The following is a 19,332-nucleotide window of genomic DNA, read 5'->3' as shown; positions in this document are numbered from 1 at the left end:
CGGCTACGTCCACGGGCAAAGAGAGATTTTATTGATGGAGGAATTACAGAGATCTGTCTACAAGAAGATCAGATCTAGTTTTTCTACGACTGCTAACTAGGTTTAGAGGAGGTACAAAATATATATAGTTGTGTCCCGGAAAACTCTAGCACTAGTGAACTTCAAAAGACTAAGGTCCAACAGATTTAAGGCATTATTCAACCAGATGATTTCTTCATCAATGCATGTCTAGGACCGTCTCTGCCGATGAATGAAGACGAATACCCAAGTCTATACTGCCTCGTGACCCAGTTGAACCGATTGATATATCATACCAAAAAGATGTAGTAGTTCCATTTCCGACATCAACAATTGTAACTGAAGTTGCCAATCCTCTATATTTTAATAAGTTTTTCACATCCCTGAGTCAATTATATTTTAACAGGCCAAAAGAACCATTTTCGGATTAAATATCTGTTGGTCTAACGTCCAACTTAGTCATAGAAAAGTCTGAGGTGATAATATGCACCGTATGAATTTCAACCATCTCACCTTATTTGCTTCTGTTACTAACCTCAGTTTAAGTCATCTTTCCTACTTTGGTTTGCACACATCCTTCTAAACAATTTTGGTTTTCCGTTGGATTAGATCATGTCGAGATTTTTTTTTGTCAGCAGATCATGTCGAGATATTGTCTATCATACATGCTTTTGGCACATGAAACGGAAATCCAAAAAAAATATTCCGAAGCTATAAATTACTGAACCATATATATTTATTGAAGTGTTCCAGCAAATGAGAGATGTTTAGCCGTCTGTGTGTGATCATATTTTTTCAATAGAAGCGTGTCTTCATAATTTTTTGCACTAATATATTTTTTCAACATTTTGCATTATATATTTTTTTCTTTACAGATATATAATATACTAGGTGATTTTTCTGTGCTCATGCACGGATATAAATATTTATAAAGTAAATATATTATAATAATTTATTTACATTATAATAATGTATTAACATTTTATTTATAATTTCAATTTATTCTGATATATATTGTAATCAATATACATGGTTTATGTTAAATAACATTATGTTATTTTAATTAGACGTATAATTGTGGATATATAATATCTCGACTGGTTGATTATTATTTGGATATATTAGATAACATTTACTTTTTCGATTCAACTAAGATATTTTTATTTTACATATTAAAATTGTTATTACTTTTGTTATTTTCACGTAGTTTGATTATTGTCTTACATTTGTATATATATTTTAGTAAGATTATGTATAAATTAATATATGTTGTTTTGACAATCAAAGAGTAAAAGTAAACTAAAGTGTTGATCGATTCAAAGTTCCATAAATAAACATAACAATGATACTTAATTGTAATCGTTTGTTACTATATTTATAATATTATTTGAGAAGTTCGTATTTATTTAATAATATTTTGAGTCATCTATAATTTATATGTATAAAAACAATACTATAAATGAAAATATATTTTTTTTATTTAATGTTTGACTTTGAATAAAAATTTTAGATTGGTATAGTTACTCATTTGTGGGTATATTGTGTTATATATATTCCGTCAAATTCAGTATAACTATTTCTAATCTAATCAACCAAATCATATTTATTGTATTCATTGCATTAGTTTGGTTTTCATCTTAGATGTTTTTATATATTTATGAATTGGCTATTTGTAAATAGGCCAAAGACTATGTTAATTTTATAGGATTTAGTAGTTTGGTATATGTAAATTTTCAAAAATAAAATTATAAAAATAAAGTGATGATATGTACAAAATTGCATAAAAACATAACTGATACATTCTAAAAAGGAAGATTAATTCTTTACTTTAATATCAAGATTATTTTTCTAGCTTTCCTAATTATGAAATCACATTGAATTCATTTTAAGTTTTATAAATATTTTCTTTATCATATATTTTATTTGAAATATATAAATGAGAACATAAAGAAAGAAAGATTATATTAAATTTTATTCATAAAAGATATATTAGTTTATGTTATTTAAATTATTTTGTAATAATTTGAGAAATAGATTGATTTAAATAAAATGCTTAATATTTTTAAAATATATATTATATTATTTATTATATAGGTTATTTGAAAAAAAGAAACCTAAATAAAAAAGGAAAAATAAAATAAAATAAATATTTAATAATGACAATTAGATATATTTGATTCATTAAGGGTATTATAGTAATCAACCACTGTGAGAGTCAATGTGAGCGTGACACGTAGAAAACTGACTTCTCAAATAATATTGTAGAGATATGGTATATTCAAGCAGAAAGCACTAATTTAATTAAATTTTATATCGTATGAAATAAATTTTAAGTGGAATATGAATTATATTTTTAGTTAGTTCAAAATTTACTAATAAATTTAAATATAAATTGATTAAAATTTTATAAATAAAATAAGACTTAAGCTTAGTGATAAAGTTTTCTTAGCTAATTTACATTTACGTATCCATGTTAGGTCTAGCCTAAGTAAAGATATTATTGAAAAATATGTATACTAAATATAAGAAATTATAAGTTACAATTGGACGATTGTGGCCTGTGGTGGTAAAGGGTTCACGGCTGTGAGTTACGCCACCTAGGTTCGAGTATCAGTCACCGTCAATTAAAATAGCATGAAAAAGACGGCTTCTCTGGATGCTTCCGGTGGGTTCTCCGGCTTAATTTCGGTAGACGGTCATTATACGCTAGTCCGGTCTCTTTCGAAGTCGGATACCAAAGTCATTAAAAGAAATTTATAAGTTTCCCTGGTTGTGTGAGCACCTTATCATTTATCGCGCCTGTAACTAATACTAAAAAGATATAACGAACAAACCTATAACGTATGTCTATCTACAAACACCACACACACACATACCTCTCCATTTATGGAAGTGATTAACCAACCACAATTGTTGTATATTTCAATTGTGTGAAAGTGAGACTTTTATTGTTTCCTTTGTGGATTAAATATGAAAAAGCAAAAAAGAATCGTTGAAAAAGCACATGCGACAACTATGGCTAGTAGTGAATGAATTCAAATTTCATTCATGGCTGTTTGTGTTGTGTCGGTCCACGCACGACCCTCCCTTTTGTATTGTTTGTTATTTATATGCATTTTTCTTATAAAACTCCTAACTGTCTTCGGACCCGACATTATGATCACCATCATTTCTTATACATCATGTCTTGTTTACATGTTATCTATTCATTTCTGTAACCATTACATATTCATGCTTTGTAGTTTGTACTAATTAAAAACTCAACTTCAGTTGCTTTTAAGTTGTCACTCTGCTTTTATGTATTATGTATAAAGTCATATTAAGTTTTTGTTTAAGATGAAAAGGATTTGTTTCAATCATCATGGCAAGGGCCGTAGTGTTATATGTATTTTTAATTATTAGTTTGATAATCATGCGGATTAGACATGAACTTCAGACTTAATTTGATTTATGAGTAGAGCATAGGCCCATAGCTAATTAGCCTTTATTAGTTTGCATTTGTATAAATTCACACCAGTCTGGGTACGTGTACTTAGTCTGATCGACGATCGTCTAATCGTTTTAACAAGTTGGACTAAATCTAGAGGTCAATTTTCTGAGCAAGCAATATTTTTCATTTTAATTGGATTGATATTTGCTATGCACTAGTACCCATTAAACCACTTGAAGTTTTTAATCTTTCTATAATGATATTACAGAAAACAATTATACAACACTCCCAAGAGATTGTCTTTGGTTTTTGCAATTGCAATTGCAATTCCGAGATAGTTAAAATCCACTGAAATATAAGCAACTAAAAGTCTAAAATCCCATGTTGATATTTGCGATGCACTAGTTTTCTCTTACTGTCAAATTTAAATGATGTGTGCTTTGATTTCAACTCTTACCCACGAATTATGTTAGTCCATATTTCAACAATAGGGTCCATTATCATTAGTTCTCGTCCTTAATGTCTCACTCAGTGTCATCCAATTGCATGAATTATACATAAGGGGACCTTTTTCATATTTGTATTCATATCTCTCTATCTCTAGAGAACTCCTATCTTTATCACAATATTGATATAACAAGTAGTCTAGAACCAGTCTTTACACGTCTCTTCTCCTTATCTTATAAAGTCATATATATCCATTGAACTTTATATTTATATATATATCCTGATGATAATACAATAGAATTAAACTCATGTAACTTTTCGATTATATTTTTAACTATTCAAAGATTTAGTAATGGGCATTTTCCGAATGCCTTGCCTTTGTTTCATAATCAATATCATGAACAAGAAGTAAAGATAAAAGATAGAGTAAAACAAATATAAACAATGAATACATTAAGATTTACACAAATTACAGTAAAAAAAAAGTAAAAGGTAAAATGAAGAAAAAGTGTTTTTTTTTCTTTTAAATATATATATATATATCACATGTTCTCCACACACACACATCCCCAATAAACAAAGCAAAACACAAAACCACCTTATGATAATTCAAAATTACATATTAAACAACAAAGTAAATCAAATAAATTAAAAGATTTGTTCCCGTTTCAAAGATCGGACCTTGGTTGAGTTTTGAACCGGTAGAGCACTTTCTTTTTCTTGGAAGTCTGGTTATCGATTGTGATCACAATCTTTCCCGGTTCACCAACCTTAAAAGAACCAGTTATGACCGGTTCGTCAGTTAATCCAATCTTTCGGTTCTTAGAGACGATCACATCATAGCTTCCCTCTGTGGTCGGCTCAAACTGAGCTCCATAAGTCACATCTGCACCCAAAACCCTAAGCTCCCATGAGAGCGCGCAAGCCTGCCACAATCAACACAATCAACATAACTCAACAACATTTTACACTTTGAACTTTTCCTAATCAAACTTTTTGAACGTATATATACCTCAGAAGCAGGCAATTCGATGGTGTATTGGGCTGCTGGTTTAACAATGGCTTCGGTTACAGAGTCTCCACCAATTTCGTTGCTAAGTCCGCCATATTTAACCGGGACTTGTTCTGGAGCTATGTATCTGTTTTTAACCAAACATAAGCCTTAGTGACAAAAATTGAAAAAAAGAATTATTATGAAACGGTAAAAAAGTGGTTAATTACTTGAAAATGGTATCGGCAGATTTGGATGGACCAGCAAGTACCATCTTGCTTCTAGTCCTTGGCGATGTGATGATAGATCCGAATGTTTTGTAGTAAGGAATGTACCACCATGGAACATTGATGAACAACTGCAAAACAAAACAAATATTATAAACCATTACGTTACCCTCACGTAACAGTTACGTAACCATTACGTACCTCTCTAGTGGCGAACTCTGGATAATTGTCCTCGAATTGTTTGACTGCACGCTTGATGAACTGCCACAAGGCTCTCTTGCCGAGTCCAGGAGCGTTCCTGAAGTCGCTGACGAACACGAACGAAGACTTGGCATCAGGGCAGCTGAAGTCAAGAGCTCTCACACACTTCTCTTGTAGCTGAATCCTCCAGTTGAGGAACTTGTTAAGCTTCTCCTTGTCGGAGAAAAGCTCCTTGTTCTGGAACTCTCCGTAGGAGCTGTAGATCACGACGTGACCTTCCTTGTCGACGCCGTGAGCGAACACCATCTTCTCGAACTCGCTGGCTTCTTCTCCGGCCTCAGCCTCGACCAGCTCGTCGATTTTGTTCTCCTTGCGCCACTGGACGGTGTTTTTAAGCATGGTTAAGGCTTCCTTGACCTTGAAGTCTCTCGCACGGAGGAACTTGAGGAGGATTGTGTCAGATCTTTCGTCTTGGAGGAGAGGAACTCCGTAGATCGAGACTTCTTCCGGCTCCACAGGCTCTGGCTCTGGGGCGACGGCTCTCTCTGTCTCTACGACAACCGGCGCAGCGGAGGATTCTGGAGGAGTGACGGAGACGATGGACTCTTCGATTGCTTCCACGGTCTTGGTTCCGTCTTCTTCAGCACCAGAGGCTTTCTCGGTGGTGGTCACGGTGGCTGGCACAACTTCTTTCTCCTCTGATTTGGTCTCAACGGGAGCCGCCACTTCAGATTTCTCCTCCGGCTTGGTCTCTTCCGGAGCCACGTCATCAGATGATTTCTCCTCGACCTTGACGGCTTCTTCTGGTTTCTCTTCTTCCTTCTTTTCCTCTGTTTTCTCTTCTCCTTTAGTTTCCTCCGCCGATTTCTTCTCCTCTGTTTTCTCTTCCTTCACCGGCGGCGCGAGAGGAGTGAATTGCCTTTTGTTCAGAGCCTCCCTAACGAGCTCCTTGAACTCCTCAAGTGCCTTCTTCTCAAGCTCCTCAGGCGACGGAGCAATCACTTTCTCAGTTACAACTGTCTCTTCTTCCTTCACTGGAACAGATTTCTCCGCCTTCGAGGTCTCCTTCTCCTCCTTCTCCGGGACGGCCTTCTCCTCCGAGGCAACCGGAGCAATCACCTCCTTCTCTGGCACTGGAGCAGGAACAGTCACCTCCTTATCGGTGGTAGCGACGGCGACAACATCAGCGGACTTCTGTGCCTCTTCTTGAGCCATCTCTGATTCTTTTTAGAAATTCAAGAAAAGAAAGGAGAGAATATGTTTTGTGAGGAGAGAGACAGGAGAGAGAGAGGTTTTATAACACGGAAGACAAAAGAGAACACAGACTGGTCGGAGCTGTTTATTTTTTTTTTGTTCGACAGCTCATTCGAATGCTTTCTCTGTGGGTCTATAGTTTCTTTTTCCTCCAACGGCCGTCTCTTGCTTCACGATTTAGTTCACTTTCCTATTTTTAACCAATTTAACCATATCACTTTCCTTAATTTTATATTCATTCCATAAGTAACAATTAGATTATTTATTATATCTATATATTCCTGACTTTTTCTTGGGTTCACCCTGTAAGTTCACCAACCAATAGGATTGTGTTATTTTATATTAGATATATTTAAAAAAAAAAAACAAAATATTGTCAAATTATATTATCTCTTTAACATTAAAAGGTAAAAAAAAATAAAAAATAAATAGTAGTAATTACAAAAAAAATATTTTTAACGTCGTCAGCAAAACATTAAACCCTAAATTCTAATCCCTAAACCCTAAATCATAAATCCTAAAACCTTGGGTAAACCCTAAACTCTAGGATAAATCTTAAACTCTAGGATAAATCTTAAACTCTAAATCAAAATCACTAAACACTAAAACACTGAAGGGTTTAGGGTTTAGGATTTAGGGTTTAGAGTTTTAGGGTTTAGTGTTTTTATTTAGAGTTTAGAATTTATCCAAGGGTTTAGGGTTTACCTAAGGGTTTAGAGTTTACCCAAGGGTTTAGGGTTTACCCAAGGGTTTAGTTTTATCCAAGAGTTTAGGATTTAGGATTTAGGGTTTAGGGATTAGGATTTAGGGTTTAGTGTTTTGTTGACGACGTTAAAATGATTTTTTTAATTCTTTTTTCTGTAGCTGGTATTTTTTTTTACTTTTTTATTTTAAAAACATAATATAACTTGATAATATTTTGTTTCCTTTTTTAAAATATATCGAATTTGAAATAATGAAATCCTATTGGCACTTCTGGGGGTGAATCCAAGAATAACGCTATATTCCTCCTCCCATAAGCGATAATTTTGGGTATATTTTTATCATATATATTCACAAAATCCGATGATTTTATATTTTAACATATCTGTTGATGATTTCCTTTATTTTAAAAATATTATACCGAATAGTCTTCAAGATTCTTTCTATGTGCCCTAAATAGTTTTGTTTAGACATTACTTAAAGGGAAATATAGAATCTTTACTGTTCAGGAAGAAAATTTCGAATTTAGATATGAAAGAACTAAAGTTTGAGATGATGAAAAAGTGGAATCATTTTGAGAAAGAAAATGGGAACGGGTGTATTTTTAATAACTTTTATTTTGAAGTAAAGTGTGTTTCAAATCATGACACCATGGTATATCACCACATAACTTTGAGACCATTCATATTTTTCTTCTGATCTAAATACGTGTGGGTATGATCCATATTTCAGATGATCTTAGAAAATTTTGGGTGTCAACTTATCATATGAGTTTAAAGATTTAACCGCAATTTTAAGCAAAAAATAAAATAAATTTAACTGCAATTTTAAGCAAAAAAAAAGAGAGGATTTAACCCAGTTACATAATGAAACATAATGAATGAAAATCCGCATAAAACGTACAGTCGTACGAAAAATACATGCGTTCTTCTTTTGTGGTGAACCATCAAATTCGCTAGGGCTGGGCAAATAAACCGAATCCGAAAACCCGAACCGAACCCGATCCGATAAAAATAAATTCGAACCGATCCGAACCCGCCATAAATACCGAATAGATCTTGTTTTATGGTATTTCGGGTTATGGGTATCATCTGAACCGAACCCGAACCTAAATGGATACCCGATAGAACCCGAAACATTCAAAATTTTCAAAAAGAACGTGTACCAAACATGATCTCAATTCCTAATATGTATTCAAAATATATTAAACATCTAAAATAATTATTTATTATATGAAGATTGATGGTTGAAGGTGGTGGTTGAAGATTGAAGTTTTTAGATTTTGGTTTTGTTTTCATTGAATAATGTTTTTCATTTCATGAGAACTTGGTTTTCGTTTTATGCTTTCATTTATTTGGTTTTCTTTCGATCAATAAATATGTTTACCTTTCACTTGATTTTGAATGATCACATTTGATGTTTTTTTTTTTTAACCGATTTTATTTATGTTTTGATTACAAAATAGGTACAAATCAAATATTTTAAAACCGAACAACCGATTTTACTTACTTTTTTATTACAAAGTAGATATAAATCAGGTACATTTAAACCGAAGAACCGATTGGGACCCAAACCCGAAAGTACATCGGGTTGTACCGGTTCTTTGAAGATTTACTAATCCCGACCCGAACCCGATAGAACCCAAACCGGTCCCGAACCGAATTTTCATATAACTTGAATGTGACTGATTTTGATAAACCCGAAAAACTGAAACCCGATTGGACTAAACTGAAACCCGACTGGGACCCCGAATGCCTATGCCTAAAATTCGCCTCATCTTTTATCACCAATTAATGTGTCTAAGATTAATAAAAATGATAATAAATTAAAAAGGTAAAATAGTTGAAAAAATATGATGCCGACATTAATAACATAAACCAACTTTAGAGTTTAGGATTTATAGGGTTTAAGATTGACGACGTAAAAGTCGTTAACGTCTGCATTATTCTTTTATCAGCTATTGATTTTTTTTTTAATTTTAATCTTTTTATCAATCATACAAATCAGTTTGATTGGTGATAAGATGTGAGACAAATTTAACAATCACCGCAAAATGTAAACGTAATTCACCACAAGAGGTAAACGCAAGTTTTGTTCCAGTTGTACTTGTCATTACACTGTCGGAATATACAAATATCAGTTAACATAACTAATATGATTGATTAGCGGCATTCATTTTTTGGGCAGAGATTAGGGGCGTTAATAACATGCATGTTTTTTTTTTGCGGTACGTTGTGTCGAGGATAAATGATGCCAATCCAAAATAAACACTTTTATTCCTTTTCCATGTTGCCGTATGGAAGTTGAACATGTCTCACCTATACTTTAATATGCCTATGTTTCATTTGTGGATGATAGGTTGAATTGTAACTGTGGAAATTTTTACCGTAAAATTTGATTTGTAAGATTTTTTTTATTTAGTTTTCGTATCTTTTTTTTGTTAGCTTAGTTTTCGTTTCTAATATAGTAATAAAAAAATTAATTGAAGAAAAAATAAAAAGAAAAGATATTTCAACAACAATATTTTTTAATGTTAGAAAAAAAATTTTTATAACCATTTAAAAAAAAATTGCTTTGTATTTTAAATTTAAATAAAGTATTGTTGACAATTTTAATGACTGTAGATAAAAAAATAAAGTTAAATAACTTTATACGGCCTAATCAATCATTTCGAAAATCTTTATATGTGTATATTTTCTTACATGTGCTAAACAAATTATTCTCGTTTTATTACTTTATGGGTTTGTTAAGAATTTATTGTTTTTAATTTTGTTTTTAGGTCAAGAAAGAAGATTTAATTCCACTAATAATGATAATATGACAATCTATACTATTATTTGCGAAGTAAATTTTTGGAATCGAGCTCTCACGTTAAAAGTTAAAGCGGTTAATAACGTTTATACCCTTAATGAATTTTATATATAATTAATTATATTATAAAAACGAAATTTTATTAATAATATTAACTTTTTAAGAAAATAAGATAATTCTTATATATTGTGTTGTTATCTTAAAACATATTTTTTAATTATAAAATTTAAAAATAAAATATAAAACAATTATAATAAATTCAATGGTTAAAGTCAATGTTATCTTTAATAAATTTTGGAGCTCTCACGTTGAATGTTGGAGCGTTTAATATCTATAATACCCTTAATAAATTTTATATATAATTAATTGTATCATCAAAAACAAATTTTTATTAATAATATTAACTTTTTAAAAAATAAGATAATTCTTATATATTGTGTTGTTATCTTAAAACATATTTTTCAATTATAAAATTTAAAAATAAAATATAAAAAAATTATAATAAATTCAGTGGTTAAAGTCAATGTTATCTTTAATAAATTTTCATTAAACATATATATTTAATTAGATTATATATATATATATATGTTTGATTTATTTTTTTGAAAACATAAATAATAAGTTATATATATATATATATATGTTTGATTTTTTTAAAACATAAATAATAAGTTATTATGCTGGTTTTTGAATTAATAAAAAAAACTAATAAATATTTGTAAAACGATTAAGCCCGCATATGCGGGCAAGACACCTAGTTTTCAATTAAAATACAAAAACATTTAATCTAATCTAATGATCGAAGGTTTTGATATTTAAAAGTCTCACGTTTCAACTTATGTGGGCAGCATTGGTTAGTTTAATTCGGCATGTACTGAAAAGTACACATGAATTTGATGGTAAATTATTTGAAAAACGTTTATTGATGATCAAAAAACGATTACAAAGAATTTTAACTAAGAACTTATGAAAATGGTGTTTTAAGACAAAACAAGGTAAGCAAAAGAAACCATAATTTTATGCCGAAAACAAGTGCTTGTGAATGTCCTTTACTTCTTTCAGTCTTCGACCTTCTCTTTATATACTTGGATTCTTGCCTTTTCTGTATCCAAGTCGATAAAAAAAAAAAAAAAGGTCGATATAAATCCTAGCCAACTTTACTTAATTGGACCAAATTTTAGTTATTTGATGGTCTTTGTGTGAAGGATGTAATCTATTTCTGACAAACACCTACATATACAAGCTAAAAACATAGAGATCACTTCGCTGGTAAGAAATCCTCAAATGATTGTATTTGTAATTGTATTCTACAACATGTATGCTGGAACCATAGCTGATGCGTCTCTGTAACCTACAACTGATAAATCATTGATTCTAAATTGGTTGCGCAAATCAGATCATAAGGGGAAAATTCCAATGGTTTGCCTTTCCCACCACCTGGTTTTCCACCGTTATCTACCTGGTTTCCGCTGCACCTGCCTTGTTTTCCACCGCCCTGAAACCGGAATTCAAAAACTTTCGATTTCTACAGTCTTCAACCGATACAACAGACCCCTGATGGAACCAGTCATGGTTCCCAGATAGATCTGTATGAAATTCCCTACCCTGCCTCTGGGGTTTACTGTCGGAGTATAGTCTGGTTCTCTTCCAACTACCTTTCTAAGCTTCTTCTTCGAACGCATCCCCAAGCCCTCGCTGCTACAAGCCTACTGTCGAAGTACATTCCCTCTCGCCACAATACCTTTTCACTAAGGATCCTTATCAGTTTACTCTTCACATACAACGATGGCTCGACATTTCTCTCATATGGAAAAGGAAAAATGGCTCTCATCCTCCCCTCGACAAGAGAAGAAAGCCCCGATTAAGATCCCGGCCATTAATCGAGCAAATCTCATTGATGAACACAAGTTTACCCTCATAGGCAGAGTTACTAACCATTCAATCCAGAAGACCAGAGCCCTTGTGGACTTCTTTCTCCAACATTGGCAAGTTGTAGGCTCCTTTACAGGCAGAGACCTTGGACCCCTACTGTTCCAGTTCACCTTCGAGTCGGAACAAGACCTACAAGCCATTCTATCCCAAGCACCTTACCACTTTAAAAGATGGATGTTCATCCTCCAGCGTTGGGAGCCCATTGTCTCTGACCAGTTCCCAGCCTTCATCCCCTTTTGGATAACCATTCATGGCATTCCCCTCCACTACTGGACTAAGGAGGCTCTAGAAGCCATTGGCGAAGGTCTAGGACTGGTTGAGGCTACTGATGTGGTAAAAGGAAGAGTTAGGGTCCATATTAATGGCCTCAAACCCCTGGAAAAGTTCCTCGATATTAGCCTAGAGGGTGAAACTAAACAAGTTGAGCTCGAATATGAGAAGCTTTACAAGCACTGCTTCTCATGTCTCTCTTTGTCTCATGAAGTCAAAGACTGCCCCTCAAGGACTACCAGCCGAAATACTTCAGACCAGAACTTGGGAATCACCCAAAGATGTACGTTGGAACGTATCGAGGAAAACATAAGGAGAGCTGATAATCGCAAACAAGCAAGGTTCACACCCTATGAGGATTCGAGGAATCATAGGAGAACTGATCACTCTCAGGGCAATCAAGGCTATTATAACGAGCGCCCTGAGAATCGCAATCATCACTACGATGGTCGCAGAGAGCACCTACCTGACAGATCACTCTCGAACAGATCATTCTCTGCAAAAGAAAACAGAGAAAGAGACAGAACAAGATCCAGATAGCCTACTGATAGACTACCACCCATTAGAGAGAACTCGGATATCTCTCTCAGATCCCGTGGAATGCGCTCAGCAAATCACCCAGTTAAGAATGTTTGGCGCCCTGTCTCAGGAGATCGGGAGAATGGTGGACACTCTAACTCGGTCCAATCTCAAGTGTCTCACACACCATCTCCCCTCCCACCACGTGAGCGGATTACTTCATCTAATATCACGCCACAGGGCACGCCCTGACCCGCTGGTGAAAAGTCTGCAACTCCATCTGCAAGACGCTCAGCTCTCGAGCGATTGTCTAATGGAGACACTAATGCCTCAACGGGAGAAAGACGCTCAGCGTTGGCTCGCATCTCCACTCCCCCCACTAGGGTCCCTCTACTCCATAATGGAGTTGCAAATTCAGAGTCTGGAAGGTTACAGGAGGTTGACATCCAATACCTGGAAGAAATGTTTCCTTACCAGACCCCGGAAGCTCCCTCAATACCTTCAAGCTCAAGACTACCTCCAAGCGGTGAAAGAGTGAATGATGGGATGCTGGAAAGATCCCCAATACATACTCTAAGTGAGGATCGAGCTCATGTCTCACTTCGACTTGGCCCTCTCCCACCCTCTGTGTCCCCTCCGTCTACGCGAATGACGCTGAGAGGAACTGGGAAGAAGAAAATCGCAAAAACCCCAGCTAAGAAGAGGACGATCCGCAGCCCGGTTCAAGGCATCAGTCTCAACAAACGTCAAGTAACTAAGGCACAGAGCTCCCCAAAGCGTAAACTGATACTCGATTCCAAAGCTAAAGGAAAGGGAAAAGCGTCATCGCAACCAGCAGCTGTCTTAATCCCCGCTATAACAAAGAAGAAGGCGGATTTTCGGACAGCTCCAGACTCTCTTCCTTAGCGAGTGTGAGCTGTAACTGTCAGGGTATAAGGAACCCACTGACAGTTTGCAGGCTCCGGGAGATACGATCTAAACTCTCTCCCGACATCATGTTCGTTATGGAGACAAAGAACCAAGATGAAGCTGTCTTCAACACTTATAGAAGCTCTGCGTACTCCAATCATTTTACGGTCCCTCCCGATGGGCTCAGTGGAGGCCTCGCCCTCTCTTGGAAATCAAGTGTTCATCTCGATGTGTTGTACTCTTCACCCAACATTATCGACACTTGTATCACAAATCATAATAAAACCTTCTTTGTCTCGTATGTCTATGGAGCCCCCCGCAAAGAGGAAAGAACGGCTTTCTGGAACAAACTTTCAGAACTGGGCGCTCAACGGCAAGAGGCTTGGCTGATCACAGGGGACTTCAACGACCTATTAAATAATTCAGAAAAGATTGGCGGGCCCTTGCGATGGGAAGGCTCCTTCCTAGCCTTTCGGAGCTTCGTTACCCAGCATGGTATTTGGGATCTCCAATACTCCGGTAACTCGCTTTCGTGGCGAGGCACGCGCTACAGTCATTTCATTCAATCCAGGCTTGACCGGGCTATGGCAAACTTGGCCTGGAATGAAATGTTCCCTATGGGCAGATGTGAATACCACCGGTTTGAGGGTTCTGATCATAGGCCGGTGGTAACTCTATTTGACACTAATCTCCTTAAGAAGAAAGGGGTCTTCCGTTTTGATAGGAGACCCTGGAAGAAGCCCGAGATAAGAAACCTGGTCGCGGAAGCTTGGCAGAACCAACCTTTCGACCCTGTCTTGGCTAAGATAGGGCGCGTCAGGCAAAAGATTGCGGAATGGACGAAGCTTCAAAATCTGAACAGCAAAGCGCTTATCCAAACCACACAAGTGGAGCTTGAAGATGCTCTCTCGGCCAGCCCTCCCGACCAAAACCTCATCTCTTCGCTGCAACAAACTTTGATTAAGGCGTTTGAAGAGGAAGAGCAGTTCTGGCGGCAACGCAACCGCATTCAATGGCTAAACAGCGGAGATAGAAATTCAAGTTTCTTCCATGCGGTGAACCGAGGGAGGAGAGTTCAAAATAAATTCTCTGTTATTGAGAATGAGAATGGTGTCGCTGTGTTTGATGAACCGCAGATTGTCCAGACCATTTCTAAATTCTATCAGGAGATTTTCTCTTCCAAGTCTTGCGGTGACCTGCGTGTAGTTCAGGAAGCTCTCTCACCAAAGGTAACCACATAAATGAATCGGACCCTTATAGCTTCTCCAACTAACGACGAGATTAAGACTGCATTGTTCTCGATCAAGGTGGACAAAGCTCCAGATCCGGATGGTTTTTCCGCGGATTTTTATCAGTCCTTCTGGGACATCATTGGACCTGATGTATCGAACGATATCCTCTCATTCTTCTCCTCAGGAGAGCTAGACCGCATGCAGAATGAGACACATGTCCGCCTCATCCCAAAGATAGACGGACCGAAACGAGTGGACGACTATAGACCTATCGCTCTTTGCACCACTCATTATAAGATCATAGCGAAGATCCTCACCAAACGTCTTCAACCGCTTCTGGATCATCTTATCTCGCGACATCAGTCGGCCTTTGTCCCCGGAAGGGCCATAGCCGACAACGTCCTTATCACTCACGAGATCCTTTATTATCTTCGAACTTCGGCGGCCCGACAACGGTGTTCGATGGCGGTTAAAACCCATATGAGTAAGGCCTATGACCGGATTGAATGGGATTTTTTTCGCGAGGTGTTGACAAGATTTGGCTTTCACAGTATGTGGATCTCTTGGATTATGGAGTGTCTCTCCTCTGTTTCCTACACGTTCCTGATCAACGGAGCATCTCAAGGAGGCGTGTTACCATCTCGCGGGTTACGGCAAGGAGACCCGTTGTCCCCGTACCTCTTTATCCTTTGCACGGAAATCTTATCGGGCCTATGTAACCAGGCTCAAGACCGGGGTACTTTAGCGGGGATCAAGGTGGCTCGCGGATCTCCTGCGATAAACCATCTCTTGTTCCCCGATGATACGATGTTTTTCTGTAGATCGGACAGAGATAGCTGTACTGAACTGATGTCCATCCTTAACTGTTATGAAGCTGCCTCCGGGCATTGTATTAACCGGACCAAGTCTGCAATTACTTTCTCCTCTAAAACGCTCCCGGCCACCAAAGACAATGTGAAGAATGCCGTTGGGATTGCGAATGAAGGTGGCATCGGAAAGTACCTTGGCTTACCGGAGCACTTTGGTAGGAAGAAACGGGATATTTTCTCAATGATAGTTGACCGGATCCGGCAAAGGGCCCATAGCTGGAGCTCCAAACTTCTCTCGGGGGCTGGAAAATTGGTCTTGCTAAAGTCCGTCATAGTGCGATGCCGTCGTATGCGATGTCCTGCTTTAAGCTTCCACAGTCCCTCTGTAAGCAGATACAATCAGTCTTGACTCGGTTTTGGTGGGACCTAAAACCGGAGATAAGGCGACTTTGTTGGGTATCATGGGAGAAGCTCACGATGCCGAAGAATGCTGGTGGACTAGGCTTTCGCGATATTGAACACTTCAACGATGCTCTCCTAGCAAAGCTCGCTTGGCGCTTACTCAAGCATCCTGATTCGCTACTTGGCCAGATCATATTAGGAAAGTATTGTCGACAGAATGATCTCCTCTCATGCTCTTCCTCGGGAGCCATGTCACACGGTTGGAGAGGAATTCTAGCTGGCCGAGACGTAATTAAGAAGGGATTAGGCTGGGCAGTGGGCACAGGAAAGGACATCAATGTGTGGAGTGAAAATTGGCTCTCAACGGGCGAAGTATCACGTCCCATCGGACCTCCAAATTTCCAAGATCAGGATCTGACGGTGCAAGACCTCATTCTTCCCTCAACGGGAGAGTGGAATGTTAGCGCCATAAGAGCCCACCTACCTCAGTATGAGGATACAATCCGACTGTTACAGCCTAGTGCCTTTGAGATGCAAGACACCTTGGTGTGGCTGCCTGAGAAGTCGGGATCATATACCACAAAGTCGGGTTATGCGCTGGCAAAACTACATGGTACTTGTCAAGAAACAGAAGAGGCTCTACACCACTTTAACTGGAAAACGTGTGTCTGGAGCATAGCAACATCTCCTAAGCTAAAGCTCTTTCTGTGGAAACTATCACACAAAGCCTTATTGGTGGGTGACGCTCTGGTACGAAGAGGCATAAATGTCAATGGGGAGTGTAAGAGGTGTGGAGGAAGAGAAAGTGAAATCCATGCGTTCTTTCATTACCATTTTGCTGCAAAAGTGTGGGATCTCTTGCCCGCTCTTCAAAAGCCCCTCAGTTCCACTGCAACAATCCCACAACTTCTTGAAAGCAGCAAGCGTATTATCAATCTACCTCCCTCGGGTGTCTCGCAGCCGTTATACCCCTGGGTATTATGGAACCTATGGACTAGCAGAAACCAGCTCCTGTTCGAAGACAAGACCTATACAGAGCTGGAGGTCCTCAACAAAGCTATCCGAGATGCACGAGAATGGAGTTGGGCTCAACCCCTCAGCACGTTAAAAGCTACGACTAAACTAGCCCCCCCACCGATGATATGCAACAATCCCTCTATCTTACTCTGTTTTACAGATGGTGCTTGGGATGTAGGCTCGAAGAAGTGCGGGATGGGGTGGACTTTCAAAGACAATGCGGGATTGCTTCTGGCGCAAGGTTCTGATGCAAGGGGCTATGTCAAATCCGTCCTAATGGCAGAAGCTCTAGCACTGAAGACTGCGATCTCGGCTGCAATGTATTTAGGCTTCCTCAACCTGAGGTGCCTTTCAGACTCTAGTAGTCTCATCTCTCTGCTCACTACAGATTCCTCTGTCACTGAGCTCCAAGGGATCCTCCACGACATCTGCGTGTTGAGTTGTTCCCTTTTATCTATTTCTTTTGCTTTTACGCCTCGAGCTTCAAACGTATGTGCGGACGGTTTAGCCAAATCAGCCCTACGTTTGTTTGTAAACTCTGATCCTCTAATGGAGTAACTTTGTTTATTTTGAATTATGAATAAATGAATGTTTGACAAAAAAAATAAAGGGGAAAATTCCAATAGGTACTAGAGCTGTCAACCTTACGTCGACATGTAACCAAATGCATTCATTAAACAGCACGTAAACTCATGTCATGTTTATTCTATTGGTCACCAGACTTTCTTTGCCACCTATTATGAATTCCTTGAATATATTGTATACTAGGTTAATCCGTGGCATATACATTATATATAAATTATTTTATGCATTTTGAAATGAATTACTTTAGTTTTGTTTGTTACACACTTTTTAATTAATTGGTGAAACTCAAGACTTGTTACACACTTTCTTAGTTTTGAGATGAATTAAGAAGTCAAGAACTATTACATATATAATTAAATTGGTGCGAAGATATAAATAAATTTTATTAATCCAAACAATATTTTCTTCTATTTTATAGGATATATAATTAAACTTAAATGATATTAACATATATAGTATATTTTTAAAATTAATTTCTATTAAATTATTTTTTCTACTCATATGTTTTTTGATCATTTGTATTTTTTAAAGCAAAAACTTTAAATTAATGATAAAAAATTTTTATTGTGGGATTGATAGTTTTAGTAATTTATATTTTTCTTAAAAAATTAAGTTATCAATGTATGTTCAAAGATTTTATCTAAAAAAAATTGTTCAAAATAAATTCTGAAACTAAAATATTTATGTATTTTATATGGTATCTAGTTTAATTTAATCTTAATAATTATTAAATAAGACTTCTACTTATAGTATTTTGTAGTATCTTGTCATAATAAATTTTTTAAATCATAGATCATAAAATTTGAATGTGACACTTTAAACAATTTTAATAATTTATAGACAGAAAATCTAAATTTTTATTAATGTGATTGTTTAATTTATTTTAATAGTTTAAAATTTAAAAAATATGATAGAAGATGCACTAATTTTTATCAAATATTTATTATTCAAAATCATTAATTGTCATATATATTGTAGTCACATTTGGTAATTCGGTAACTTTTATTTAAAGAAATAACAAAATACATTAATAATGAATTTATAGTTACTTTAATAAAAAAATTATTATATATTTAAATAAACTAACTTATTTTTCTAATGATGATATGTGACTACAAAACATGTTGTAATGTTTCTCGGTTAATATATAAGGGAAGCTGCATAGTAAATACGTAATTGTGTGAATTATGTATCCACATATTCGATTCGATTGACATATATATATATATATATATATATATATATATGTATGTGTGTGACATGACTTGTATTATTTTTAGTGCTCTTGCATGCTGTATATTATGTCTCCCAAATATTCAACTATTTTTGTTCTTCTTTCATGTGTCAAATAAATAAAAAACTATGTGAGTAGAGTAGGGCATTTGCACAAAAAATTGATACTTGAACAGTTAATATAATGGAAGAAACAAAATTAGAATCGTATTTAGTATTTGAAATTGTAAGGTTGGTAGACCCGGCGGTGATCGTTAAACATCCCTTCATCGGTTGCTTTTGTCAAAAAAGAAGAAGCTGTTTGGTTGGTTTGTTCATCGCTGGTGCCATCTTATTATTATTA

At 36.1% G+C, this 19,332-nt stretch overlaps 3 protein-coding genes across 3 annotated transcripts; 2 read left to right on the top strand and 1 right to left on the bottom strand.

Moving 5' to 3' along the window:
- Positions 1-4,329: 4,329 nt before the first annotated feature.
- On the bottom strand, positions 4,330-6,742 carry LOC106433483 (patellin-1). The gene is made up of 4 exons (XM_013874307.3): positions 5,315-6,742; positions 5,117-5,244; positions 4,908-5,034; positions 4,330-4,821 (listed from the first exon to the last, which is right to left on the bottom strand). Exons 1-4 carry the CDS (start codon positions 6,527-6,529, stop codon positions 4,564-4,566), a joined length of 1,728 nt encoding a protein of 575 aa, XP_013729761.1. The 5' UTR covers positions 6,530-6,742; the 3' UTR covers positions 4,330-4,563.
- A 5,124-nt stretch (positions 6,743-11,866) lies between these two features.
- Positions 11,867-12,823, top strand: LOC106433467. The gene has a single exon (XM_013874291.2). It carries the CDS (start codon positions 11,867-11,869, stop codon positions 12,821-12,823), a length of 957 nt encoding a protein of 318 aa, XP_013729745.2.
- A 3,406-nt stretch (positions 12,824-16,229) lies between these two features.
- On the top strand, positions 16,230-17,729 carry LOC106433468. The gene has a single exon (XM_013874292.2). The coding sequence runs from the start codon at positions 16,230-16,232 to the stop codon at positions 17,727-17,729; it is 1,500 nt and encodes a 499-aa protein (XP_013729746.2).
- Positions 17,730-19,332: the final 1,603 nt, after the last annotated feature.

The sequence above is a fragment of the Brassica napus genome, chromosome C2 (assembly GCF_020379485.1).
Source record: "Brassica napus cultivar Da-Ae chromosome C2, Da-Ae, whole genome shotgun sequence".
In the NCBI taxonomy this organism is placed as follows: domain Eukaryota; kingdom Viridiplantae; phylum Streptophyta; class Magnoliopsida; order Brassicales; family Brassicaceae; genus Brassica; species Brassica napus.
The sequence above is the reverse complement of the archived record's forward strand: the minus strand, read 5'-3'. Positions and strand labels throughout refer to the sequence as shown.